General features: G+C 39.3%; 1 protein-coding gene across 2 annotated transcripts in view; it reads right to left on the bottom strand.

Moving 5' to 3' along the window:
• Nucleotides 1-213: 213 nt before the first annotated feature.
• Nucleotides 214-27,713, bottom strand: part of LOC132815066 (serine/threonine-protein kinase OSR1-like) — a 186,076-nt gene continuing 158,576 nt past the window's right edge. For both annotated transcript variants that reach the window (XM_060823762.1, XM_060823763.1), the window contains exons 13-18: nucleotides 15,359-15,571; nucleotides 13,633-13,697; nucleotides 9,023-9,075; nucleotides 6,358-6,426; nucleotides 5,841-5,905; nucleotides 214-3,195 (exon numbers count right to left, since the gene is read on the bottom strand). In XM_060823762.1, the coding sequence (XP_060679745.1) occupies nucleotides 3,121-3,195; nucleotides 5,841-5,905; nucleotides 6,358-6,426; nucleotides 9,023-9,075; nucleotides 13,633-13,697; nucleotides 15,359-15,571 (540 nt within the window). In that variant the 3' untranslated portion in view covers nucleotides 214-3,120. The remainder of the gene's footprint in view (nucleotides 3,196-5,840; nucleotides 5,906-6,357; nucleotides 6,427-9,022; nucleotides 9,076-13,632; nucleotides 13,698-15,358; nucleotides 15,572-27,713) is intronic.

Here is a 27,713-nt window from a genome sequence, read left to right on the forward strand (position 1 = left end):
GAGTCAGGTTTGAACCCATGGAGGATGAGAATGTTACTATCTGAGCGACACCTGGCTGAGATGATATACAAACACAACCTATCATCTTTTGGTTGGAATAAAATGGCTGGATTGGTCAAGTCTTTATCTAGTTGTAAGTTTTGATTATGTCTATTCAAAAAGAGTTACTAGATACCAGGATGGTAAAATCTCACCTTCAAATGCACAACAATAGACAGTTTGCTGTTTATTGATTAAAAGGAATTAGCAAAACCATGCAACAAATCCAAAACACAATCATGTTGAAAAAAAAAGTGATCACGATATATTACACCTCTGTTGTGTTACAATCAGCATGACACCAGGTTGAGAGTTAGCCTTAGTGACAGGAGTCCTCAGTCCCAGTTAATAGGTATATATTAATAAAGTAACCAAGGCTATGTCTATATAAACTTAGAAAAAAAACAGAAAGTAGTTAAAAATCATGCAGGTGTGTCATGTAAAAGATCCTAGAATTCCCATGTGTTGGAAGACAAATTGAAATAGGTTCCCTACCAAAGCCAGAATTCGTTTTCTGAAATCATTCAAAAAGCCAGTAAATGAATACCAAGGCCAACAGTGAAAGACTCAGTAATTTTAAAATTATAAAAAAATTGCAGTATTTACACAGTAATACAACTCGCTGAAGTGCAGTTATTTCAAAATGTACATGCCTCTTACAGGCATCTCTTCAAACATCAAGTTGATTATTTTTCAAAGGTAGTTAAAAACCACTGCAAGTCTAACCAATCTAACTATGTGATAAGATAGCTCCAGTTACTATTTTCTTCCTTATGTGTGCTTTCAAACTGGGATCTGCAACGTCATCAGATTTTATGTCCATCGGAGGCAGGTACACCACAGCTCACGAACACAGCTGCTGGACAATTCTGGGTTTCATTCTGCACTTGTCAATTTTCAGGAAAGAAAGATTACAGCTGTTTCCAAGAAAGCTGAAGGATTAGAAGTTAATGGGAAATACTGCTTAAATTAAACTGACTATAGGACAAAGGACACAGGTCAACTAATAAAATGGAAATTTAGAACTAGTTATCAAGAAATAATTCCTCAACATTTGAATAACATTTCGGATAGAGTGATGAGTACCTTGAAATCAATTAAGAAATATTTAGATTAAGCTACTGATACAGGAAACTGTAGGATCTTTCTTCATGGTGAGTTAATACAGATGAAAGGCCCTCCTCAAATTTAAGTATATGTTTAAGAAAATTATGATTTTTGACTAATGAGCGCATTGGTTTTGTGGTTGCTGATTGTGTTGCACAGGTTAGGTCAGGAGTCCCCCGGGTATGTTAATGATTGGAGATTGACAGGGGAGGGAGGGAAGATGACATCTCCTGAGAAAGCATTTAATATCTTTCAAATGCAAAAGTATGATGATTTTTACATTTTTGTTTACACATACTGAATTGTGACATGCACTGAAAGTGGGAATCTCAGCTCCCTCCCAAACTGACAACCTACCCAAACTGTGCAAAACAAGTGCACAAGTAACCTCTGAAACTGTTATGCAAAGCAATATAAACCACCCTTCCCACCTGCCAGCACCACCATCTCCACATCTTACCCCATCCACCTAAGATAGTGAATAACTATATTGGGGGTTTCTGTTGCATTTGTCATCCAATTACTATCGCAAGACTAATTCATTGCATTCAAGATAGTGTTGTCAGAAGTTGATAAAGATGAATGAGACGCATGCAAAATTCTCAACCAATGTCTAAAGGAATTAAAATAAACAATTTTACATTCTGCTCTACTTTGGGAACATTTGAGATAGTCTAGCACTAGCATAATATTTTACAGTTCTGTCATGATGATTAAAACTTGCATTAAATGAATTAAGAGGATCGCACTGGATAATTAGCACAGTTTTTAAGTGTATTGGCTTAAATGCAACTCTTTGTATATCATAATAGTGGCAAGAGATTGCACAATATTGTTGCCGGAGCTTTTTCAAGGTGGCATCTCATTATTTTCATTTTGCAACCCAAATGTGAGCTCCAAGAAGTTTAACAAATCCAACGTGGTGTTACTTAAAACTAAAGACATCTGCAGAAATCTAAACAAAACAACTCTCATAATCTATGAAGAGAATTACAAGATACAATTGGCTGTTCAGCAGCTGCAATTTTTAAATTTATTTTTGTACTAAAAGTTCTGACAGTTCAAAAAAAACCTTAATGCCAACTTCTCACATTGGTACCAGGCAAATTGCTGTGTAATTGTTTTTGTTTTACACGCACACTCCATCTGCAAATTATGAAGGTAGGCTACAGATCGTGCCATAATACTTTTATATTATATAAATGAAAAAAAGGAAGAGACTTCACCCTCAGTGATATTTTTTCCTCAATATTTATATTCTGGTTTACTGTCTCCACATAAACAAAAAACTACTTTAGGTTACGTCAGAAGGCAGTTAATGATGCACCCAGGTAGCTCTAGTGCGCAGTAAGCGCAAACAAGAAGGAAAAAAAAAGGAAGTAGTTCAGCCCACTGTTTTTGGGTTGCAATCCTTTGGAAAGTACAATTCACAGACTGCACTTTTAAAGAAGTATTGCTCAATGTTCATTTAATCTTTGCAAATTGTGTGATTAAAGTAAACTAATCACAAATTAAAGACGAGTTACCGAAACGACAATTTTTAATGTGCTACACTAGGTCTCATCGAGTACCCTGGGGAAGAGATTTTTTTTTAAATAACCGATCAATAAAGTCCTGTCAAAAAATAAGGCAATTTTAAGGAGGAGGATAATAGCAGATGAGAGCTGACAATTCTGTAGTCACCTACAGCAGGCACCCTGTATCATATGGGAAATCTGCAAGCTGGAACATTCTGGAAAGCTCTTGATGGCGATTGTTCGGTTAGGATACTGCAAGCAAATGCTCAATTCACTTTCTATTTGGAGATCGTTGTTACAGGGTAAAGGTGGGGGGAGGGGGGCAGTGGATTAAATGCTGCAAGTTCTACAGGCAAATGTCATCACTCTTTGGCAGTACAAGTTTCCTCAGGCCAACACCAGTGAGATACCTATTTCACAGATGGCGTCGGCAGGTTTTTATTGGTTGTAGTGTGACTTAACTAATGGTAAGTTGTGCAAATCCTATGAGTTTAACATCATCGGGAATATCTGATTCTTCAACACCGGAAGCCTATGGATCAAAAAGAATGCATTAATATCACAAAAAAAACGTACACATGCATGAATTTACTGACATTTTTTTCCAATATAATATTTATCATGAACCTTTCATGATGTTTGGTGCTGCTGGAACATGTTAGTTCTGCATTTCCAAACACAATCTGCACAGCAAGTGAATTACTACTCTTCAGTCAACTAAAAAAGAATCTCCTGCATTTCATCATTAATAAGAAACATTGTTAAACACTGTTTTAATATCCAAGAGCAAAGGGCAAAAGTGAGACTTCAAAATATGACTCCATTGCATCTACACATTTTGTTACAAATTTCTTGCCTCTAACCCAGTTCAGTCTGACTGCTACATTTAGGCTTGACATTCTATACATGATGCCTCAGAATAGGTTAATTCAACTTTTGTTGAGTTTGCTAAATTTCAGCCATGTTACTCAGGCCGCTCCAATTAGTTGGGATATAATCTTGGGATGGAAAACAGTGTCAGCATTCAAAGCTCCCAATTGCCTGACAAACTTGTTAGAATTCTATGAGGTATTGAGCAAGTCAGACAAAGAAGGGCCAGTGGGCATGATCTATTTAGATTTCCAAAACAAGGTGCTGCACAGGAGATTGCTAAATAACAGACTATGGTGTTAGGGACAAGGTACTGGCATGGATAGAGGGTCAACTGACGAGCAGAGAGTGGGGATAAAAGCATCTTTTTCAGGATGACACCCAGTGACTCATGGAGTTCCACATAAGTCAATGTTAGGACCACAACTATTCATTACTCTGATCTGGAATAAGGGCATTGTTGCTAAGTTTGCATATGACAAATATAAGTGGAGGGACAGGTAGTGTTAAGGACGGGAAGCTCCAGAAAGACTTGGACAGGCTAGGAGAGTGGGCAAAGTAGTGGAATGTGGGGAAAGTGAGAGGTTATACACTTTGAAGAATAGTGGTGTAGACTACTTTCTAAACAGAGATGTGCTTCAGATTTCTGAAGCACAAAGGGATATGGGAGTTCAAGTTCAGGATTCTCTTAAGGTTTACATATAGGTTTAGTTGGTACTTAGGAAAACAAATGCAATGTTAGCGTTCATTTTAAGAAAGCTAGAATACAAGAGGAGGGATGTACGACTGAAACTGAATCAGGGTCTGGTCAAATTTGTTAGAATTCTTTGAGGAGGTAATGAGCAAGTTAGAAAAAGGATGGCCAGTGGTCATAATCTATTTAGATTTCCAAAACAAGGTGCTGCACAGGAGACTGCTAAATAACAGACTATAGGGGCAAGGTACTGGCAAATGTGGAATATTGAGCAGTTTTGGGCTCTGTCTAAGGATGGATGAGATGGCCTTTGAAGAGGAAAGAATGACCCCTGAGATGAAAGACTTGTCATATGAGGAATGGTTGAGGACTCTTGGTCTGTATTCTGTGGATTTTAGAAGGATAAGGGGAATACAGAGGGGCCTGGATAGAGAGGACATGGGAGATGATGTTTCCAATAGGTGGCTTGGTGGTTAGCACTGTTGCCTCTCTGCGCCAGGGACCTGGGTTCAATTCCCACCTTGGGTGACTGTCTGTGTGGAGTTTGTACATGCTCTGTCTGCGTAGGTTTCCTCCCACAATCCAAAGATTAGCAGATTAGGTGAATTGGCAATGTTAAATTGTCCATAGTATTCAGGGATGTGTAGGTTAGGTATATTAGTGTAGGAGAGGAATGGGTCTAGGTGGGTTACTCTTCGGAGGGTCGGTGTGTATTTGTTGGGCTGATGGACCTGTTTCCACACTGTAGAGATTCTATGATTCTAATAATAGGGGAGACTAAGATTCAAGGGCATATCCTTAGAGCGAAGGGATGACCCTGAGATCAAAGATGGGGAGGAATGTCTTCAACCAGATAGTGACACATCTGTGGAACTCATTACCTCAAAGCTGTGGAGACCAAAATCATTGTGTGTATTTAAGCCAGAGATACATAGATTCTTCATTAGTAAGGAAATCATAGGTTATGGGGAGAAAGCAGGAGTTTGGGGCTGTTCAGTCAAGGCTGAATGGTGGATTTGATTTGATGGGTTGAATAGCCTAATTCTGCTTCCAAATCCTTGCTCTTATGGACAACGATCCTCTCTCTCCCAATGCTTGATTCATATGTTTGTGACTGTCCTCCCAATCTGTGAAACTGAATTCAGTGCCCTTATGAGCACGTATTTAGCAAATTATAGGCCTGTGATGCTTTTGCTGCAATAGATTTTTTTTTGAGTGAAGTTATAGCTCAAAACACACAATAATAATAATAATACAAAATTCAACTGATGGATTAGTCAATGACTCTGTTGAGAGTCATTTTCCCAAGTGACAAAATCCTCCAACCCTCCCAGAAGCCATCTCCTTTGTAAATTTTACACCTTTCTAAAACATTTTACTTAACTCTAAAACACTTTCCTTTGAGATCTCTCAGACTTTTCCCCCATCCCAAGTGAATCACAAAGCAAATGAGTGACACATAGCAGCTCAGAAACACATGGAACAGCAGACCAGAGAGTTGCAATCAACTTTCCAGCATTTGTGCACCCACCTCGTATGCTTTCTCTTTCCCGAATCTGTAATACTCATTTATGATAGTGACACACGTACTACTATAGAAACGTTATACTCACCAATTTGAAAGTGACAGATCTATTTGCAGCTGGTTCATCCACTATTTTCTGTAGATTTGCTGCGACTATTTAAAAGCACATAAAATATTTAAGTTAGTCATTTATATTTGTTGGTAAGATTTTAGTATATCTATGAGAGTTGAAGATCTAATGTTACCCTCGTCCAACTCAAACTGAATCCATCCTGATTTATTATTAAATGAACTTGTTCCAAGAACTTTCCATCAAGAGATACAGGTATCAAGGTATCTTGAGAAGTTCTAGCTGTTTATTGTCTTTATTCAAAAACTAAATATATTTTTAAGAGCCATGGTAGAATTTGAGCTTCTGTTTTCAGCACTATTAATCTGGGTCTCAAGGTGACCAGCCCAGTGACGTATCCTCTATAGTATTTCCAGTGGTGAGTGCGCAAGCACGTGAAAGAGAAAAAGAGCGCGCGAGCGTGTGCAGGAGAGAAGAAGAGAATCTTCTTCCCCAACCCCACATTTAAAAAAAAATCCTTAAAATCAAAAGTTACCTATTACTACGTCTTTTCCATCAACCAGACCTGCAGAGACAAGCTCCTGGGAAACACCATCTGCTGTATCTGCCAGAGCAAATGTATGCAATTGTTAATTACTTAAAAATGTTAAATGATCATCTATAATCTGAACTATGGTATGGCAAGCAAGATATTTTTGTCTTTCACAATGTAGGCTTGGTATTGTTCAATGTGGAACTCAGGCATCCAGACCATGAAGGTCCCGATTTCAATCCAGGTTCAAGGATGTCACACAACAGTATTCTGAAGGAGGGTGAACACTCAAAGATGTAGTAAAGATTGTTAAAAATGATATACGTAGAAAGAGGAATGAGTGTAAACTTGGGAGAATTAGGAAAAGCAAGCAGAAACTGAAGGCCGTGAACCTACAGATTACTCTTCACGACATGTGCTAATACATATTGAAGGACACAGCAGAAAGTGTGTAACTGCAAGAGGAAGGGTTTTAGATTCTTTAGACATCAGGACTGATTTTGGGTGAGTTGAGATAGTACAGGCCAGATGAGCACACCTGAACAGGTGAGTATTGACTAATACTCAAACAGGGAGGTTTCAAGCTAACTTGACACTTGGGATGGGAGGGAATTTTGAGAAAATATAAACACCTGAAGAAACTTTACAAGATGATACTTAAAAGAATGTTTCCCCAAGTTAAACAGACAAGAACTAGGGACAATTTAAAAATGAAGGGCTTCCATTTAAGCTGATGAGAACTTTTCTTCCCCATTCAGAGCGTCGAGTGTCTTTAGAACACTTCCTCAGAGACACATTCAGGCAAGATAGAATTTTGATTAGCAAGGGAGTCAAAGGTTCCTGGAGGTGGGTAGGCATGTGGAGCGGAAGCCACAATGAGATCAGCCATGACCTTAATGAATGGCAGAACAGGGTGACTCATGCCTCTAATTTGTATGTAGGAATTAGAAGGCAGAAGGTAAGCAAAGTATATAGACAATTTTGAGACACAGCACAAAAGTAGTAAGGCTTTAAGCAGGGTCAAAGTGACAGGGAAACATAACGTATCATAGAATCATACAGTATAGAAGAGGCCCTACAGTCCATTGCATCTGCACGGAGAAAAAAGTACTCAATCTACACTAGCCCCACTTTTTAGCACTTGACCGAGAGCCTTGAACATTATGACATTTCCATAGCTCATCGAAGTACTTTTTAAAAGGTTGAGAGGTCATCTGCCGCAATTATCCTCCCAGGCATTCTAGATTCAATGTCTTCGTGAAAAACAATTTTCCTCTAAATTTTCTACTTTTTGCCTTAAAATTATGCCCCCTTGATAATGATAATTTAACAGCTGCTATTTATCAATTCTGTCCATGCCCCTCCGTCTTATACACCTTAATCAGGTTCCTTAGTCTTCTCGGCTCTAAATAAAACAACCTGAGCTTATCCAGCATCTCTTCGTAGCTGAGCTGATCCATTTCACATAACATCTTGCTGAATCTCCTCTGCAAGATCTTCAGTGCAAACACACCCTTCCTATAGTATGACGACTAGAACTGCACACACTACTCCAGCTGTGGGCTCATCAAAGTTCTGTACAGTTCCAACATAACCTCCCTTATAATCTATGCTATGACTGCTAAAAACAAGTGTCCTACATGGCTTCTTATCTACCCTGTTAACCCTCTGATTTGTGAAAATGCAGACTAAGCTTGCCCTGTTTCCTAAGTTTCCAAGTGTCCTACCATTCACTGAGTACATCCTTGTCATGTTATTTCTTCTACAGTGGATCACCTCACACCTTTGATCCAAATTCAATTCCACCCGCCACTTATCTGCACATCTGACCAACTTAAGTCCTCCTGTAATCATAGACCTTCTTCCTCATTGTCAATATTTGTTATCTGCAAACTTATTTATTCACATCCCCCTGCCACACTTTCTTCAAATGTAGTTTGGAGAACACAAAAGGTAGGGAGGAAAAGCTTTGAACAATAAACATTACAATTTAGAAAATGATTGGAGGAATTTGCCAATTCTCAATATCCTACAATCTAAAAGGAAAACTATTGATAACAAAAGAACATTAACTGTGTGGTGACTTACCATATCTGATGAAAACCATGAGTTTTCAACTAAGGGTTGGCTGGACTTGATTAAGTAATTATTTTACCAAACTGACACAATATTCAGATTTATAGGAGGTATTACAAAGCTACATCAGAATTCAGGGTCATTGAGAAAACCTTTACAATCTATCCGTAGAGTACTTGAAAGTTATACTCAGCTATTCACAAAGTTACTTTCAATCTTATGTCGTTCCAGGTGTTACACAAGGCCAGGCCATTTTAGTTACTTTTACTTGTATTCCACATTGAGGCTTCAAAACTCTTGAAGTTGCTAGACTTTTTATTGGATGTTTGGGACTTGATATGTCCAAGTGCAGGCTCATACTAGAAACCTGTACATGGCTTGTCAAAAGACGGGGAACTGAAGTTGTTGGGCTGACTGGGTGTGGGAATATAGACACACATTGTTGCAGTTATTTTTTCCCAGGAATTGGGATTAAAATACCTTATAGTGAGGCAGAAAACATAAATCCTCAATAGTAGCAACAGGTTTCTGATATTCAAATCTCTCACATGAAGGAAACCAAAAGATATGGGACAAAATAAAAACATTTTACCTCTACCGGGAGTAAATTCAAATCTTATGTCATTCAGCTCCTTCTTCAAATTCCTGTGGTGTAGAAAAGACAATTTCCAATTATACAACACTACTCCATGTTAAGTTGATAAAAATAGATGGGGGGAAAAAAAAAATCAACCCAGGCATTAAATGTCAGTAAGCTGGGGAATTTTGTAACTTTATATAAAAAAAAGTTTAATTTTTGTGACAACTCCAGGAATAATGGCTCGATTTCCAGCATGCAGTTCCAGTAAGATGCAACAATATACTGTTTACATTTGTTTTGCATTTATGTTTGTGTTTAGTGTACTGCCATTTCTATTAAAAGTGTACATCTAGGAGAAGTTCTATTCTCTTTATTTGTTTCTTATATCTTTCTTTACCTTTATTACTTTCTATTTATATATTTTGAGAGATCAGATATCCACCAAATCTTGTTTTCACAACATTGCTTTCCTCACCATTGATCGCTTCATTGGTTCCTTTTTGTTTTTCAAAAAACAATTTTTTTTTGAAGCCTACAATGCAAGCTGCACAACCTGCTCTAAGTGTGCTACAAGATCTCTTTTCCTTAATGTAGTTGGAATAGGAGGATATATTGATTAGGTTGAAATCATTTAAATTTCTTTGTAAAAATAAATTTCTCAGGCTAAATCACAATATATAATTTGTTTGAAGGTGCTGCTTCCATTTTGGGATTATGGCTCTACAGCTACACTAACTGTTTCTGAAGCGATCCATTCTGTAATATACAAAAGTGTGTTTGGTAATAATTGAACGTGCTGACAAATATAAGGAGGGAATCGGGAGATTAGTATCATAGTAGAAATCTTCTCCATTCTCAGCCATCCAGTACCTGGAAAACATGGTTAATTTATCGCTTTGAATGGTTAACCTTTAAAGCTAAACCTTCAATAGCAAGCAAATTCGAGAGTGGACATTAAACCTGGGATATCATTAACAGGCAGGACACTTATGCGACAAGTAACTTAAGGGGCTATTGATAATTTTTCTGAAATTGAATGGCTTCAAGATAATAGTAAATACACGATTAAAAAGGGTAGAATGTTCTTCTGCATGTCATTAAGCACCATCCCCACCCCCTCTGTTAATCACTTCAGTTGGCCCCATCTGTTGCTTAAAATCCCAGTTCTCTCCCACTGCCCAAGTATCATTTGATTCCTTTCAGAGCTATCTTTACTGTTTTTGCATTGGCTTCCGCATATCATGGACCCAAAACAGGAAATTAAATTTTGCTTTAAAATAGATTTAAGAAAAAAAAGACAACTTCTCTCTTTATGCGAGGAACCAAGTTTTTACAAAGCTCTCTGTTCCTGAAAGAATAAATTCATTTAATTGAACTACAACATCCCAATACTTGAATTATTAATGAATACTTAACAGTGCAACAGATTACAGGTAAATTTAAAAACTTTCTGGAATTTATTCTTTAGATATTAAAAATTTTCCAGTGCTTAATTTCTAAAAAGCAAACGACAATTACAAAGTCACGAGCAGGGACATTTTACCTAAGCTGTTGGCAAAGTACGGAGGCTTTAAAAGCGTGATTAAAATTCCAATATAAAATTCAACAGTACCAGTTTTGTGCTGGAAAGCCAAACACTTTTGCTGAAATTACATTTAATGGAATTAAGAATAATCCCAGTTTAGTCTTTTCCAAAATCTCAAAATGTACATGCCCTTAACTTTCCTCTTTCTGGATCAATGCTTTAAGCTTTTGAATGACATTTCCATACACTTGGTGACTATTTCAAGATTCAAATCCCTTCTGTTTTTTAAACCAATTTGGCATTTTGAATTTTGGGCTTTGCAATCCAACTTTGCCTTCACAATAAAACAAACTCTAGAAGCAAATTAATTCAGCAATTGATTGCATAAATCTAGTAATTCAGGATGAAATTGTGGTAAGTTAAGGGTGATGCTTAATGAAGCTATTACATCCAGCTAACTTTTACACAAGTGGCTATAATTTTGCAAGGATGAGTATATGGTTATAGGGGCCCTCTTGTGGCACAGTGGTATTGCCACATCCAGGAGGTATGGGTTCAAGTCCCATTTGCTCCAGAGGTGGGTAAGAACATCTTTGAACAGATTGATTAGAAAAATAGGTTAAAATAATTGCTTTGAGGGGCCCACTGAGGTGCAGTGGTACAGTCCCTAAATACTGGAACCAGAGGCCTGAGCTCAAGTCCAGAGATGTGTAATAACATCTCTGAACAGGTTGATTAGAAAAATTGGTGACAATTGTTTTTTTAAGAAAATGTTTTAATGTGTTAGGTATAGCCATACAAGTCTGAAAATGCCTGATCTCAGAAGCTAAGCAGACTCAGACCTGGGTAGTACATAGACAGGAGTGTGCCTGGGAATACCACGTGCAGTAGTATTAAGGTCATCTTTAGTGGAGTGGTTAGTATCCCTGGCTGCATGCAAGAGACCAGGGCTCAATTCCCTGACTGGAAGTGGCTATTGTGTGAGAGATGGGGCTGTGTGTAAATACAAAGTATTTTTAGGACTCTTGTGGCCATACCTCTGGTCCAGAAGGCCTGTTTTGCATACAGGTAGCTCTTCTATAAACACAATGGTTGTGTTGTGCAACCCGGCATTACTGAAACATCATGCTTTAGAAACAGCGCCTGAAGTGCTGGTGATGTAATCGCATTACGGCCAACACATTTTAAAACTTTGTGCTTTAGAAACAGGGTCCCCAACTTGTCAATTACATTACAGCAAATTTGCGTTAATGAAAAACGTTAAAGCAGAACGACCTGTACATCTGTGCAGCAGGTGAGATAATAGCATCTCTGAATATGCTATTTCAAAAACAATCTGTAATGTATTTAGTTCCAGGAGGCCTGGGCTCAAGTTTCAAAGTGTAATAACATCTGAAAAGGTTGTTTAGCAAATATCTATAACTTCACCCTAGTTTCGTAACAGCTCTTTTACAGCAGTGGTAATGCCTCTACGCCTGAGCTAGAAGGCCAGGGTTCAAATCTCATCTGCTCCAGAAAACAACTGACTACTTCTGAATAGGTTGATTAAAAATATCTAAATAATTAGTTGTCAGAGGGCTCTTCTGGTGCCACAATAGCATTCCACTCTTTCAGTCAGGAACCCAGGTGTGTAATATCTCTGAACAGGTTGATTTTAAAAAATGTATATATTTAGTGGCTCTTGTGCCACCACTGTTGCAGCCCTTTGTTGAGCTAGGAGGCAGTATTCACATTCAATTTGTTCCAGGTGTACAATAATATCTCTGTACAGACGGATTAGAAAATAACTACAATACATTTTAATTAATGGTACTCATTGCTAATAACATATTCAAAAGCAAATAATTTCAACTATAATAGAAACAAATTAAACTAGCACCAATCTGAAACAATAAAACCAAACCAAAAGTGTTTCATGACAACACTACACAGTGCATTTATACAGAAAAGCATGAGGTGTTTTTTTTTAAAAAAAAATAATCATTATGTCTTGCTTATTAACGAGCAAGAATTCTATAAAAGTACATCTGAAAATGGATGGTCATTTGGTGGATAACTATGATAAATAATAGCTACTCAACAAATGGCAAACTGCACTCAATGGCCTGAATGTAGTCAAAGGTCATAAGGCACTGTGTGCAAACATTATCAGCAAAGATTTGAGACTAAGACCTTAAGGAAATTTTCCAAGGTGAGGTCAAAAGCCTGATCAAACAGCTAGGTTATAAGGGGTTATTTTTAATGATTACTGAAAGCCAAAAGGTTTAGTGGGTGACTCTCATTGTCTTGGGGATTAAACAACCGATGACATAGCCAATATCTGAGAAAATAACGGAGACTCCACAAAAGGCCAGAATTGGAGAGCAAGGCTCCCAGAGCATGAGGGGGCTGGAGGTTGCAGTGGTGGACAGGAAACAAAAGCGTGGACTTTATTTTTAAGAAATAACAACCAATAAAAAACTGTGGATGCTGGAAATCAAACAAAAACCGAAACTACTGGAAAAGCTCAAAGTCTGGCAGTACCTGTGGAGGGAAATCAGAATTAACATTCCAGGTTCATGGACTTGTGGTGCCAGATCTGCTAGGCTTTTCCAGCAATTTGTTTTTGTTTGTAATTCATTTCGAGGTACTGGTAAACTTCGTTTCAGTGTAGGACAGTGAGCACAGGATTAATGAGAAAATGTGTCAATGCAAATTCAGATACAGGCCATCTTTGGATAAGTTCACGTTTATTGATATTGAATTATCATGTTTGATCAGGAGATTATTAAAATAGGTGGTCTGCAGTTCAGAAAACTATGAATGAGACTTTTAGTAGCATCAGATAAGCTGAGGTAGAGGGGGATCTGCATCATTACGGAAATGAAGTAGGCAGCCTTGGTGATGGGGAATATATGGGTTTCAAAGATCAATGAATCCCACAAATAATATAACTGTCCTCAAACAGTTTGAACTGGGACTCTCCTTTAAAAATGAGAAAATTGTTGTTATAACACTTATTTCATATTTGTCAGAACATACCATAGAATTATAAAAGCTATAGACAATTATGTTTTCATGACAAGACAATTTGATGCTCTGATCAAATTTCACTTACCGTAATCTTAACACAAGGCTGATGGGTGTTTGGTGCAAATCGGGAGCAGCAGAACCAGGAACAAGCTTAAAACAAGAACAACCAATTCAGCAGAAAGATACCAAAAATAGGAAGATGTATTACACTATCATTTTTTCAAAGCTGTGCAAACCCGTGAAAAGGTTCCAGCAATACTTGCTCAAAAATGTAGATTTACAGTTGAATGTTTAAAGATTTGAAGCAACAATAAAGAAAATTATGCCAAATTTCTTCTTACTAAAACCAATGGAGTGTCTTACAGTGGGAACTTAATTATTCATCCCCTCTATATACTGTCTACGATTTAAATAGTTCTTAACGGATCTTGGCTTTAAAGACCCATTTGTCAGCTTTAGCTCTATAATCCCATGAAATCTCATTTGATACATCAAAACTGATCCAAAACTTGTGGCTTTGACCACACAGAATGGTGTCCCCTCCAAGCCACATACCATCCGTTAGAATTATGACTGATATTATATTGTCAAAATCCCAGAATTCACATAACACTGAGCGCACACCTAAGGCTAGTTATTCAAAGCCTTGCCAATGACACCAGTATCCCATGAATGAATAAAAAGAAAAGTAAATTCAAGTTTTAAATGCTTTGGTCTCAACCAAGACTCCTGTCAATCTTTCACATCTTATATTACCTATTGAAGAGCACAAGTCCTGAAATAGTCTTTCAAAACTGTGAATCTGCACCTTTGACCCAAAACATTATTACTAAGTAACAAGATTAGAGGTGGAATTACATTTGCCAGCTTGCTCATCAAAAAGAGTGTACTCGATGCAAAGTGCTTTTGGAGTAGGGGAAACAACAGCAGCTCTACAAAAGCTGGCGGTTTTTCAGTTATTCTGAGGCTAAGTTCATTTTGAGCCATGCTCTTTACGTAATAAAAACAAATATTGATGGAGAAACTCAGCATATTTTGGAAAGAAAGTATTCTCCAGTAATTTCTGTTTTTGCTTCTAATTTTCAGCATTCAGTTTCATGTTCTATTTTAGCGCTCTCTTTACGTAAGAATCAGGGCAGGGGGCAGGGGAGAGGTAGGTGGATGGATTCAGGGTCTGGGAGAAATTGACAGCTATTTTCAGTAATAGCCACCCTCTATTCACTAATATCTCATAGGGAATAAAGTCTGCCATACTTACTTGGTTAAGCTCATGCAGTCACACAGATTTACAGGAACATGGTTTTTTGAGAGAGAGAAATCAAATCAAAGGACAAATCACTCCATTCAAGGGTAACAAAATGTTGGTCTGGCCAGCAATAACCACACTGCATGCACAAATATCAGTTCATCACACCCAAGGAATTAAAAGTAAATGATGAAAGTTAATTTTTAAACTGACATTTTAGACCCGATTCCTCTTTGCATAGCCTAAATTACTGGAGATAGTCTCAAAGAGTTGCTAAATAAAAGGAGATTTAAAAACTTCTAATTTGAAAAATATTGAATCCAAACTTCAAATTCAATATTAGTTCTCATTGTGACGCATGTAACATGTATCTCTTGAATAAAGATACAGCATTAAAATATCAAAAAGCAGTTCTTATAGTGAAGAGAAGTATTGTTATAGTCCTTACCGTTGAAGTGGTGTGCTTGGGAGTCACCTTCAGTAGAAGCCTAGACAAATATTTTGTTTTTGGAGCTAATGCAGCTCTTAATTAATACTCTCGTCCATTTCTAAAAGTATAGCATACCTGGGATGCCGGTAGTTGATGCTGAGCTGCAGTTTGCGGGGTGGGATCTGGTACTGCTGCTGGTGTTGGGACTGGGATTTCTGAAGGCTGATTAGCTGGAAATTGATTAGCTTGAGTCGTTGCAGGTACTTTTGGTGTTGGCTGAGGTAGCTGTTGCTGGACTTGTCCAGAAGTCTGAATATTTGAGCCTGGTATTTCTGCTGGCACAAACATCTATGAATTGAAAAGAATCAACATAAAAATTATATACAAACCCATTTTCCACCTTCTGATTGGCTAAAACAGTAACACAGTATTGAAGTCAGAAATTAAGGCAGCTAATGGAAAGCTCTCTTTTATAAGAGTGAAGACATGGCTCAGGAATGGACAAGATGCACAGCTTAATATTGCAGGATACAAATACTAGCGCATGGATAGAAAGGAGGGCAAGAAAGGAGGAGTGGCATTTTTGATAAGGGATAACATTACAACTATGCTTAGGGAGGATATTCATGGGAATATGTCCAGGGATGTTATTTGGGTGGAACTGAAATAAAGGGATGATCACCTTATTGATGTTGTACGATAGTTCACGAAAAGAAACAAACTTGTAAGGAGATCACAGTTATCAGTGTCAGAGGGTGGTGGTAATGGTAGAGGATTTTAACTTTCCAAATAGGGACTGGGACTGCCATACTGTTAAAACGTTTAGATGGAGAGGAACTTGTTAAATGTGTATAACAATTTTCTCTGATTCAGTATATGGATGTATTGACTAGAGAAGGTGCAAACCTGACCTACTCTTGGAAAATAAGACAGTGCAAGTGACTGAAGTGTCAGTGGGGGTGCACTTTGATAGAATTGTGATCACTGTCCCCAATCAGTTTTTAAGTAGTGATGGAAAACCTTCAGATAGGATCTAAAAGTTCAAGTTCTAAATTGGAGGTAAGTCAATTTTGACAGTATTAGGCAAAACTTTCAAAAGTTGATTGGGGCGGATGTTCGCAAGTGAAAGGGATGGCTATAAAATGGGAAGCCTTCAAAAATGGAGATAAGGAATGTCCAAAGACAGTATGTTTCTATTAGGGTGAAAAGGCAAAGCTGGTAGATGGAAGGAATGCTGAATGACTAGAGAAATTGAAGTTTTGGTCAAGAAAAAAGAGGAAACACATGTCAAGTATAGACAGCTTGAGATTGAGCGATTCCTTGGAAGAGTATACAGGCATACTTCAGAGGGAGATCAGGAGAGCAAAAGGGGACATGAGAAAGCGTTGACAAATAAGGTTAAGGAGAATTCAGGGGAATTTTATAAATACATTCAGGTCAAAAGAGTAACTAGGGAGCAAATGGGGCACCTCAAAGATTAGCAAGGCAGCCTGTGTGTGGAACTGCAGGAGACTGGGGAGATACTAACCAAGTATTTTACATTAGTGATTACTGTGGAGAAGGACATGGAACATAGAATGTGGGCGAATAGATATGGATATTTCTCAAGATATCACCATTACAGAGGTGGTGGTATTGGATGTCTTAAAATGCATAAAGGTGGATAAATCCCCAGGACTTGATCAGGTGTACCCGAGAACTCTGGAAAGCAAGGGAAGTGATCGCTGGGCCCTTTGCTGAGGTATTTGGATCATTGATAGTCACAGGTGAGGTGCCGGACAACTGGAGTTTGGCAAATGTGGTGCCACTGTTTAAGAAAGCTGGTAAGGAAAAGCCAGGGAACCATAGACCAGTGAACCTGACATCAGTGATGGGCAAGTTGTTGGAGGGAATCTTGTGGGCCAGGATGTGCCACAGGCAAGGACTGATTAGGGATAGTCAACACAGCTTTGTGCACGGGAAACTGAGTCTCACTAACTTAATTGAGTTTTTTGAAGAAACAAAGAGGATTCAGAGGGCAGAACAGTGGAAGTGATCCATATGGACTTCAGTAAGGCATTCAACAAGGCTCCTCACAGTATACTGGCTAGCAAGGTTGGATCTCGTGGAATACAGGGAGAACTAGCTCGAAGGCAGAAGACAAAGGGTGGTGGTGGAGGTTTGCCTTTCAGACTGGAGGCCTGTGACCAGTGAAGTACCACAAGGATCGGTGCTGGGCCCATTGCTTTTTATCATTTATAAGAGTGATTTGGATGTGAACATAGGAGATATAGTTAGTAAGTTTGCAGATGACACCAAAATTGAAAGTATACTGGACAGTGAAGGAGGTTAGGAGAAAGTGAGGACTGCAGATGCTGGAGATCAGAGCTGAAAATGTGTTGCTGGAAAAGCCTAACAGGTCAGGCAGCATCCCTTGGATGCTGCCTGACCTGCTGCGCTTTTCCAGTGAAGGAGGTTACCTCATGACAATGGGATCTTGATCAGATGGGCCAATGAGCTGAGGAGTGGCAGATGGAGTTTAATTTGGATAAATGTGAGGTGCTGTATTTTGGAAAAGCAAATCAGGGCAGGACTTATACATGTAAAGGTAACATTGTGGGGAGTGTTGCTGAACAAAGCGACCTTGGGAGGTTCGGGTCTATAGTTCCTTGAAAGGGGAGTCGTAGCTCAATAGGATAGTGAAGAACCCATTTGGTATGCTTTGTTTTAAATTGGTCAGAGCACTGAGAACAGGAGTTGGGAGGTCATGTTGTAGTTGTACTGGACATTGGTGAGGCCAATTTTGGAATATTGTGTGCAATTCTGATCTCCCTCTTAATGGAAGGATATTATGAAACTTGAAAGGGTTCAGAAAAGATTTACAAAGATGTCGCCAGGGTTGGAGGATTTAAGCTGTAGGGAGAGGCTGAATAGGCTTTGGGCTGTTTTCTCTGGAACAGAGACTGAGGGATGACCTTATAGAAGTTTATAAAATCATGAGGCTAGGATAAATAAACAGGGCTTAGAGGGATATAGGCCAAGTGCTGGCAAATGGGACTACATTAGTTTAGGATATCTGGTCAGCATGGACGAGTTGGACCGAAGGTTCTGCTTCTATGCTGTATATCTCTAGGACTCTAATTGAACATAGGAAGGATGCTATATTTGTTTGGAAGTATTTAAGGTACTAAATAGTCTTGGACAAGGTGGATGTGGAAAGAATGTTTCCTTTTATGTAGTCAGAGTGATGCAGCATGGAAACTGGTTCATTGGCCCACTGCATCTATGTTAATGAACAAACATTAAATTATGCTAACATTATTTACCCGCATTTGATTCAAAGCCTATATCCTTGCATTTAAGTTCCTATCTAACTTTTTCAATGTTGCAAGACTACAAGCCTCCAACATCCCCTCAGACAGTGCATTCCAGATCTTATCCTCTGGCTACATCTAAATTAGTTACTTCTCACTTGACTCTGACTCACTCATTTTAAACAGTTCTGCCATGGGGAAAGATTCTCTCAATCTATGCCTTTCATAAATTTTGTATACCTTAACCACACCCTCCTTTGTTGCAGGAAAAAACAAACCCAGCCTATCCAGTCTCTCGTCATAACAAGCTTTTCAGGCAACATTCTGGTGAAACTCCTCTGCGCCCTCTCCAGTGTAATCAGGTGCTTCTGATTATGGAGGGACCAAACCTGCACACAATATTCCATCTGCAGCTTAACCAATGTTTTATAGAACTCCAGCAAAGCTTTCTTGCAAGGATCCAGTGTGCCCTCTTTGCTAACCTATCTATTCGGACTGACACCTTTAGGGAACTATAGAACTGTACATCAAATCCCTTTGTTCCTCAGCACGCCCTAAGGCATACTACTCATTTTATATATCCTTCCTTTATTACACCTCCCAAAATGCATTACCTTACTCTTATCAGGATTAAATTCCTACTGCCATTGTTATGACTGAATCCAGCACTACATGGCACTGTTTTGAAAAAAAAACTTATAATGCCCTTTTTAAGATAGAAATGAGGACAGCAAATTCTTTTAAGGTGGAGGTAGACAGTTTTTATTCGGCAGGAAAAATATCAAGGGTTATCAGGAGTAGTTGAAAATGTGGAATTCAAAACACAATAGACCAGCCATTATCTAATGGACAGAGCAGGCTTGAGGGGCTGAATGACCTATTTCTGCTAGAAATTTGTAATTTTATATGTTTGTATTCTTTGGACCATGAGGTTTCAGTGGTACTGAAAATGCTCACTAGGTGGCACCTATGGTCCACTGGACAGATTAGTGAAAGAGCACTAAAATCATTGGAATGAATATAATTTAGAGAAACGGTCGTCATTAACTCTATCATTCTATCCTGGCTCTAATTAACCACAATTCTCTCTAATTTTCACAGAACATTTTTTTCAATAATGTATTAATTCAATTTGTTTCGACATTACTACCGAATCTGCTTTCACCATTATTTCAGGTTACTAAAATTCAACTTGTGGACATTTTTGGCTTTAATGCCTATCAAGTTCAATCTCTAGTTACTGAACAGAGAACAATTTCTCCTTCCATCTAAAATAGTTATGACTTTCAACACCTCTATGAATCATACTACTACATTTTAGGGAGAACAACCCCAGCATCTTCAAGTAACTGAAGTTCTTCACCTCTGGTACAATTCTCAAAACTTGTTTACATGCTCTATAAAACCTCAATTCTTTCGTGAACTGACTGCACCTCATCGCAGACCTTCCCTATCATTCCCGTTTCACTTGTTCAAGCCCATTACATTTCTATCTTTCCTCAGTTCTGATGAAGGGTCATCATAAAACAATGACTCTACTTGGCACAGATACTGTCTGACCAATTGAGTATTTCCAAAATTTTGGTTTTTATTTCTCACTGCCATGATCTACAGTATTTAACCTTTCATAAGAGGCAGTCAAAGTCACCTTACACACAATACAAATTTCAGCACTTCAAAATATCAAATAGCCCCTGACTTAAACAATGATTATAGACTGCTTAGAAATGCTATTATGCTGAATTTAGTATGTTAATAAGCTTCATGAATAACAGGTATCAAACGCATAATTAGCTGAACTCTAAACAGCTTCTTTCAACACCATTCTGATCGAGCGTGGTTTATAGCCATCTCTTTGGTTCGAAAGACTGCTCTTTGGCAAATTCTGGGAAGACAGGGTTTTCTGCTGATAGCAAATTGTTGCTTGAGGATTTGGAAACAGAAATACCTATAAAATTCTCTGAAGTACACATACGTGTGTGATTGGTTATCACACAAAAATGACAAATTTCCAATCAATGTGGCTTTTTATAAAAAATTGCAGTAGTCAAGTTACAAACTACGCAATAACTTGCAACCATCAAAAAAGTCCAGATCTGCAATGGGATCTTTCATGCTATCAATGAATTTGTCCAACAATTTAAAGTGAAAAATCACTAAATCATCTCAAAGAATTGCATAAAATTATACAAAGCTTTATACAGACAAAAGGGGACACATTAAAATTGACCAAACAGGCAGTCAGAGTGTTTATGGAAGCTTTAATGGAAGAAATGCAGGAGAAGCAAGAAAGTTCAAGGAGAAAATCCAAATCAGCGAAGGCACAGCTACCAGTTAGGAGATCGAGGGGTTGCATAAGTGGCTGTTTAGGGATGTAACTTACAACAAGGATTTGTAGTGAAGGGTGAAGTAAATAAATAGTTCTGGATGTAGGTTTGCTCGCTGAGCTGGAAAGTTCATTTTCAGATGTTTTGTCAACATATTAGGGAACATCTTCAATGAGCATCCGGATGAAGCACTGCTGATGATTCCTGCTTTCTATTTACAGAAGAACCTCGATTATCCGAATATCAATTATCCGTAAACCGGATTATCTGAAGTTGATCTCAAGGTCCCGATAGAAACATTAAATCAAAGATCTGTTTCAGTTCTGATCACGTCTTTTAATTACAGATACAATGATTAAAAACAAACATGGCTCACAAAGAATGCTGCTGAGAAATGTCCTGGACAGTCCAGGCACCGTCTCCAAATAACTGACCTCCTGCCCTTCCTCGCTATCCCCCCGACACACTTTCCCTGGTGCTCTACACAGGGGTGTATCCTAAACTACTTTCCTCTTCCCCAGATAATATTTCCAACATTGTCCTGTAGGTGAAACCTGTCAAAAATTTGCAGTAAAAAGTTGCATGCGTGCGCTCTATTTGGAGACGTGCCCCACAAAGGCAGCAGCAGTCTTACAGTTGGTGTCCAGTCTGGCTACCCCGGCGTGGGAGCAGGGGCACTGGTGGATGGGCAGGGGCATTGACAGGGGTCAGATGCTGGATGGAGGTGGACTGGACAAATGGGGTGGGGGGGGGGGGGGGGGGGGGGGGGGAAGTGGGGAGGCAGTGTTGACAGGGTGGGGGCAGGGTCTTGCACACAGTGCGCTTTTGCCTACTTTCCTGAGCAGACTTCACAGAAACCCCCAGAGGAAAATCAATTAACCAGATAATCAATTATCTGAACGAAATGGTGTCTGCCCATCTCATTCGGATAATCAAGGTTCCTCTGTGTGTTTGGGTTTCCTTAGTTTAGTGATGTCATTTCCTGTTTTTTTTTCAGGGAGTAGTAAATGGGGTCCAAGTAAATGTGTTTGCTGATAGAGTTCCGGTTGGAATGCCATGCTTCTAGGAATTCTCATGTGTCTCTGTTTGACTTGTCTTAGGATGGATGTGTTGTCCCAGTCGAAGTGGTGTCCTTCCTCATCTGTATGTAAGGACATTAGTGAGAGAGGGTCATTTTGGTTTGTGGCTAGTTGATGTTCATGTGTCCTGGTGGCTAGTTTTCTGCCTGTTTGTCCAATGTAGTGTTTGTTACAGTTCTTGCACGGTATTTTGTAAATGACATTAGTTTTGCTTGTTGTCTGTATAGGCTCATTAGCAGCTGTTTTACTGTGTTGGTGGGTTTGTGGGCTACCATGATGCCAAGGGGTCTGATTAATCTGGCAGTCATTTTGGAGATGTCTTTGATACAGGGGAGTGTGGTTAGGATTTCTGGATGCATTTTGTCTGCTTGCTTGGGTTTGTTGCTGAGAAATCGGCAAACTGTGTTCATTGGGTACCCATTCTTTTTGAATACAGAGTATAGGTGATTTGCCTCTGCTCTGCGTAGTACCTGTGTGCTGCAGTATGTGGTGGCTCATTGAAATAATGTTCTGATGCAGCTTTGTTTGTGGACGTTGGGATGATTGCTTCTGTAGTTCAATATTTGGTTCACGTGTGTTGTTTTCCAGTAGACGCTGGTTTGAAATTCCACATTGGCTGATCACTCTACTGTGATATTTAGGAATGGCAGTTTGTTGTTTACAAAATACTGTGCAAGAACTGTAATAAACTAGATTGGACAAAACAGGCAGAAAACTAGCCACTAGGTACATGATCAACAACTAGACACAAAATGAAATGACCCTCTCTCACTAGTATCTTTACATACAGATAAGGACAGACACCACTTCGACTGGGCCAACACATCCATCCTAGGACAAGCCAAACAAAGACACACGAGAATTCCTAGAAGCATGACATTCCAACCAGAATTCTATCAGCAAACACATTGACTTGGACCCCATTTACCACCCCGAGAAAATGAACAGAAAATGACGCCACCACCCCAAGGAAAACTAAACATATTATAGAAAGCAGGAAACATCAGCAGTGCTTTGTCTGGAGGCTCACTGAAGATATTACCTAAGTTCTTCTGCAGCTGTACAGGGCCCTGGTGAGACCACACCTGGAGTACTGTGTGCAGTTCTGGTCTCCAAATTTGAGGAAAGACATTCTGGCTATTGAGGGAATGCAGCGTAGGTTCACGAGGTCAATTCCTGGAATGGCAGGACTACCTTATGCTGAAAGACTGGAGCGACTGGGCTTGTATACGCTTGAGTTTAGAAGACAGAGGGGATCTGATGGAGACATAAGATTATTAAAGGATTGGACACTCTGGAGGCAGGAAACATGTTTCCGCTGATGGGCGAGTGCCGAACCAGAGCTCACAGCTTAAAAATACTGGGTAGACCATTTAGGACAGAGGTGAGGAGAAACATCTTCACCCAGAGTGTGGTGGCTATGTGGAATGCTCTCTGCCCCAGAGGGCAGTGGAGGCCCAGTCTCTGGATTCATTTAAGAAAGAGTTGGATAGAGCTCTCAAGGATAGTGAATTCAAGGGTTATGGAGATGAGGCAGGAATAGGATACTGATTAAGGATGATCAGCCATGATCATATTGAATGGTGGTGCAGGCTTGAAGGGCAGAATGGCTTGCACCTATTGTCTATTGTATGGTGACGAAACGTCTGAAAATGAACCTTCCAGCTCAGCGAGCAACCCTACATCCAGAACCTCAACCTGAGCTTCAAAACTTCTCAAAACTCACAAATAACTCTAGTCAATGACTACCGGAGGAAACTGCACTTCATCTGACACTTGGTCAAGCAACAGCAGCATGGGGATCAGAGATTGCGGTGAAACAGAATTCATTAATATCATGGTCCACTTGTACTATGACAATTTTCATATGATACCACCAAGATCATAGAATCCCTACACAGTGTGGAAACAGGCCCTTCGATTCAACGAGTCCACTCCGACCCTCCAAAGAGTAACCCATCCAGACCCATTCCCCTACCCTATTATCCTATGTTTACACCTGACCTACACATCCCTGAACACCATGGGCAATTAGATCCTAGTTGACTTTATCAGTAACGATTTAGACTGGCATGTCACAACCATGGCTGGTTATGTAAGGGTGCAGCCTAATGAAAGCAGGCCCACCAAGTTAACTGAACAGACATTGTAGATAAACAGTGTAATTGGCCATAAAAAAGGTGTGCTGAAAATGTGTTGCTGGTTAAAGCACAGCAGGTTAGGCAGCATCCAAGGAATAGGAAATTCGACGTTTCGGGCATAAGCCCTTCATCAGGAATGATGAAGGGCTTATGTCTGAAACGTCGAATTTCCTATTCCTTGGATGCTGCCTAACCTGCTGTGCTTTAACCAGCAACACATTTTCAGCTGTGATCTCCAGCATCTGCGGACCTCATTTTTTACCCATAAAAAAGTGTGGAAAAAAATTTGATGAAAGTCAAGAGACATCCTCCATTGTGGTCACAGTTAGAAGATATAATGTGTGACTTCACACAGGGCTGTTTATATCATAGCAGGGATGGGAACATGATTGGAAATATTCAAGCGTGGCATTGCAAGATAATCTTGGATCTGTACAGTGACAATATTCAAAATGGAGATAACGGAAAGTTATGAATGGGGACATTAAATTAGTTAATGATATGTTCTTGCAAGAGAATAATAAAAATTTTGAATTAGAAAATCAATACATGAGAACATGATTCGATGACCGATAAATGTAGTGATTGTGCTACTAGACTAGTGATCCAGGACAGTTTAATTTCCACAATACTGGGGAATTTAAATAATTATAAATAATCTGGTCTACAACACTAGTTTAAATAATGATGGTCATGAAAATACTGTAGTGTTGTGAAACAAAAACAATTTGAATGTCCCATGGGGAGGAAATCTGTCATCTTTAACTGGTCAGGTCTAAACATGACTCGTGACCCACAGTCATGTGGTGGATTTTGAAATGGTCTGTCAAGTCAAGTCAAGGGTTATCTCCATAACCCTTGATACCACTATCCTTGAGAGCTCTATCCAACTCTTTCTTCAATGAATCCAGAGACTGGGCCTCCACTGCCCTCTGGGGCAGAGCATTCCACACTGGGTGAAGTTTCTCCTCATCTGTCCTAAATGGTCTACCCCGTATTTCAGGCACCAATCAGCACCACCTTGAGTTTAGTTACAGGTGGTCAATAAATGGTGATTGAACATAAAAAAAGGCATAAAAGAATAATTTCCAATGGCAGCTAGCATGAAAGCTACAAAGGAAGGGTAGGCAGGGAGTACTTTAATGAGAATTTGGTCAACAGAGCAATAAGACAGGTTCAAGAATAGGATCAGTTAGAAGGCAAATAACGAGAGACAGGAGAGAAACTAGAGAAAAAGAATTCAAGTTCAGAACCCCAGCCGGTGTAGAATCTTGGGAGAGATATGTGGCAATCAGCACAGAAAACTAAAAGTTGGGTCTCAATCTTTGCGATAAAGTTCCAGTTACTGTATTCATTAGTTGGAGAATAGCAGGGAAGGCGGCTTATGATGGTTACCCCATTAGCACAAATATTTAACTTTCTTCTTCTGCACTGAGAGCTGGCTAGAGACCAAATCCACCATTTAGCCAGTGTTCATTCTCTGAACCTTTCCTTCTCCACCATTTGCAGCACTGGCTACTGGTTTTGCAGTTCTTTGCTTCTTAATCCCAATCAGAAATCTATGCCACATATTTGAGAAATAGTCCTTGATAATCAGCAACACAGACCTGGAACTTGGAGGTGGTCTGTGGGATTCTTTATTCATACCCAGTACTGCCACATCCCAACCCCCAAATTACCTCACTATCTGCTAATGACTCAGCTGCATGCTGAAGAATTTTCTAATACTAATTATGCATTAGTACTTTGAACAACAGAACATTATGCTGTGTTTAAGTAGGGTTCAGGAAGTGTGGGTCTTTGCAACAGACGGGGAAGGTGGAGGGGATATTCGGCTCATTATCATGACCATTCTTGATTTCAGAATCCTAGGCTGAATCTGGACTGCATTCCATTGCTTGTTACCTTCAAAATACAGTACTAAAAGTTCCTTTGTGGATGCACTGGGGTGATATGGCTTGAAAAATATCTTGCCTCTAACTTCTTTCACCAAACAAGTGAATTTACAAGTACAAGCAAGCTGCAAGAGTGTACCAGGCAATGATGAACCATTCTATATGGTGTCATCTATCTGGAGAAAATGAGGACTGCAGATGCTGGAGATCAGAGTTGAAAAACGTGGTGCTGGAAAACACAGCAGGCCAGGCAGCATCTGAGGAGATCAGAGTCGAGGGTGTGGTGCTGAAAAAGCACAGCAGGACAGGCAGCATCCAAGGAGCCAGAGAATTGACGCTTCAGGCAGAAGCCCTTCACAAGAAATGTACCTCATCATGAATATTGGTTCTTCAAAAAAAATGGTGAGACTCTAGAAGTTTACAGTTTGGTAATTTTGATTATTTTACAACAGTTCTAGTATTTATTTTATAGGGTAACTCTATTCAGCACAAAAATCATCACTGACATTCCAGGACAGTACTGAGGAGTTACTACATTGTTGGAGTTGCTATTTTTTGGATGAGATGTTAAAACGGAGGGAACTACAGACCTGCTAGTCTTAAATCAGTAGTAGAAAAATACTAGAAGCTATAAATGGTGGGATAAATTGACAGCTGGTTAATTATGATCTGATCAGCATAGTCAGCAGAAACTTGGAATTTTTGAAGATGTTAGTTGATAAATGAGGGGTGATAGATGTAGTGCACTTCGATTTTCAAAAAGTCCTCTCAGGAGGCTGGTTAAAAAAATAAAAACACATGGGATAGGAGGTAATGTACTGGCATGGATTAATGATGGCTGACAGACAGAAACCACTCATTCTTGTATTGACAATTATGACTAGTAGTGCACTGCAAGCATCAGCACTTGAGGCACTAGCTGTTCACAGCATATACCAATAATTTGGAGTTGGAGATCAAAGCTAGCACTGATAAATTTGCAGATGATATAAAGTTAATCGAAAATGTCTTACATGGAAGGTATAAAGCAGCACTGGCAGGATTTGGACAGGCTTAGAGAAAAGGCAAGAATATGGTAGATGGAAAATAACATGGAAAATTGAGTGTCATCCACTTTGATGAGAAATACTCTGTGTTGCCTAACTGCTAAGATATCTGAAAATATAGACATACAAAAGGGATCTAGATTTCCTTGTTGAAAAATCACTGAAGGCTAACATGCAGGCACAAAGGGAAAAAGTGAGGACTGCAGATGCTGGAGACCAGAGTTGAAAAGTGTGGTGCTGGAAAAGCACAGCAGGCCAGGCAGCATCCGAGGAGCAGGAGAATCGACATTTCGGGCATAAGCCCGTCTTCAGGGCATGCAGGCACAGCAAACTTTAGGAAGCCTAATAGCTTTTATTGCAAGAGGATTTCAGTACAGAAGAAGACAGCCTTGCTTCAATTGTGTAAGAGCTTGGTTAGGTAGACAGGATGGTGAAGATGGTATTTGACACCCTTGCCTTCATTGGTCAGTGCATTGAGAATAGGAGATGGATATGTTGCAGCTGTACAGGATATTTAGGCACTTTTTTCAGTTCAGGGCTCCCTACTATAGCAAAGTTCTTGTGAAACTTAAGGGTTTAGAAAAGATTTACAAAGGTGTTGCTAAAATTGGAGGATTTGAGCTTTAGGGAGAGGCTGAATAGGCTATGGTTATTTTTTCCTGGAGCATCGGAGGCTGAGGGGTTGACCTTACAGAGGTTTATAAAATCA

The sequence above is a fragment of the Hemiscyllium ocellatum genome, chromosome 4 (assembly GCF_020745735.1).
Source record: "Hemiscyllium ocellatum isolate sHemOce1 chromosome 4, sHemOce1.pat.X.cur, whole genome shotgun sequence".
In the NCBI taxonomy this organism is placed as follows: domain Eukaryota; kingdom Metazoa; phylum Chordata; class Chondrichthyes; order Orectolobiformes; family Hemiscylliidae; genus Hemiscyllium; species Hemiscyllium ocellatum.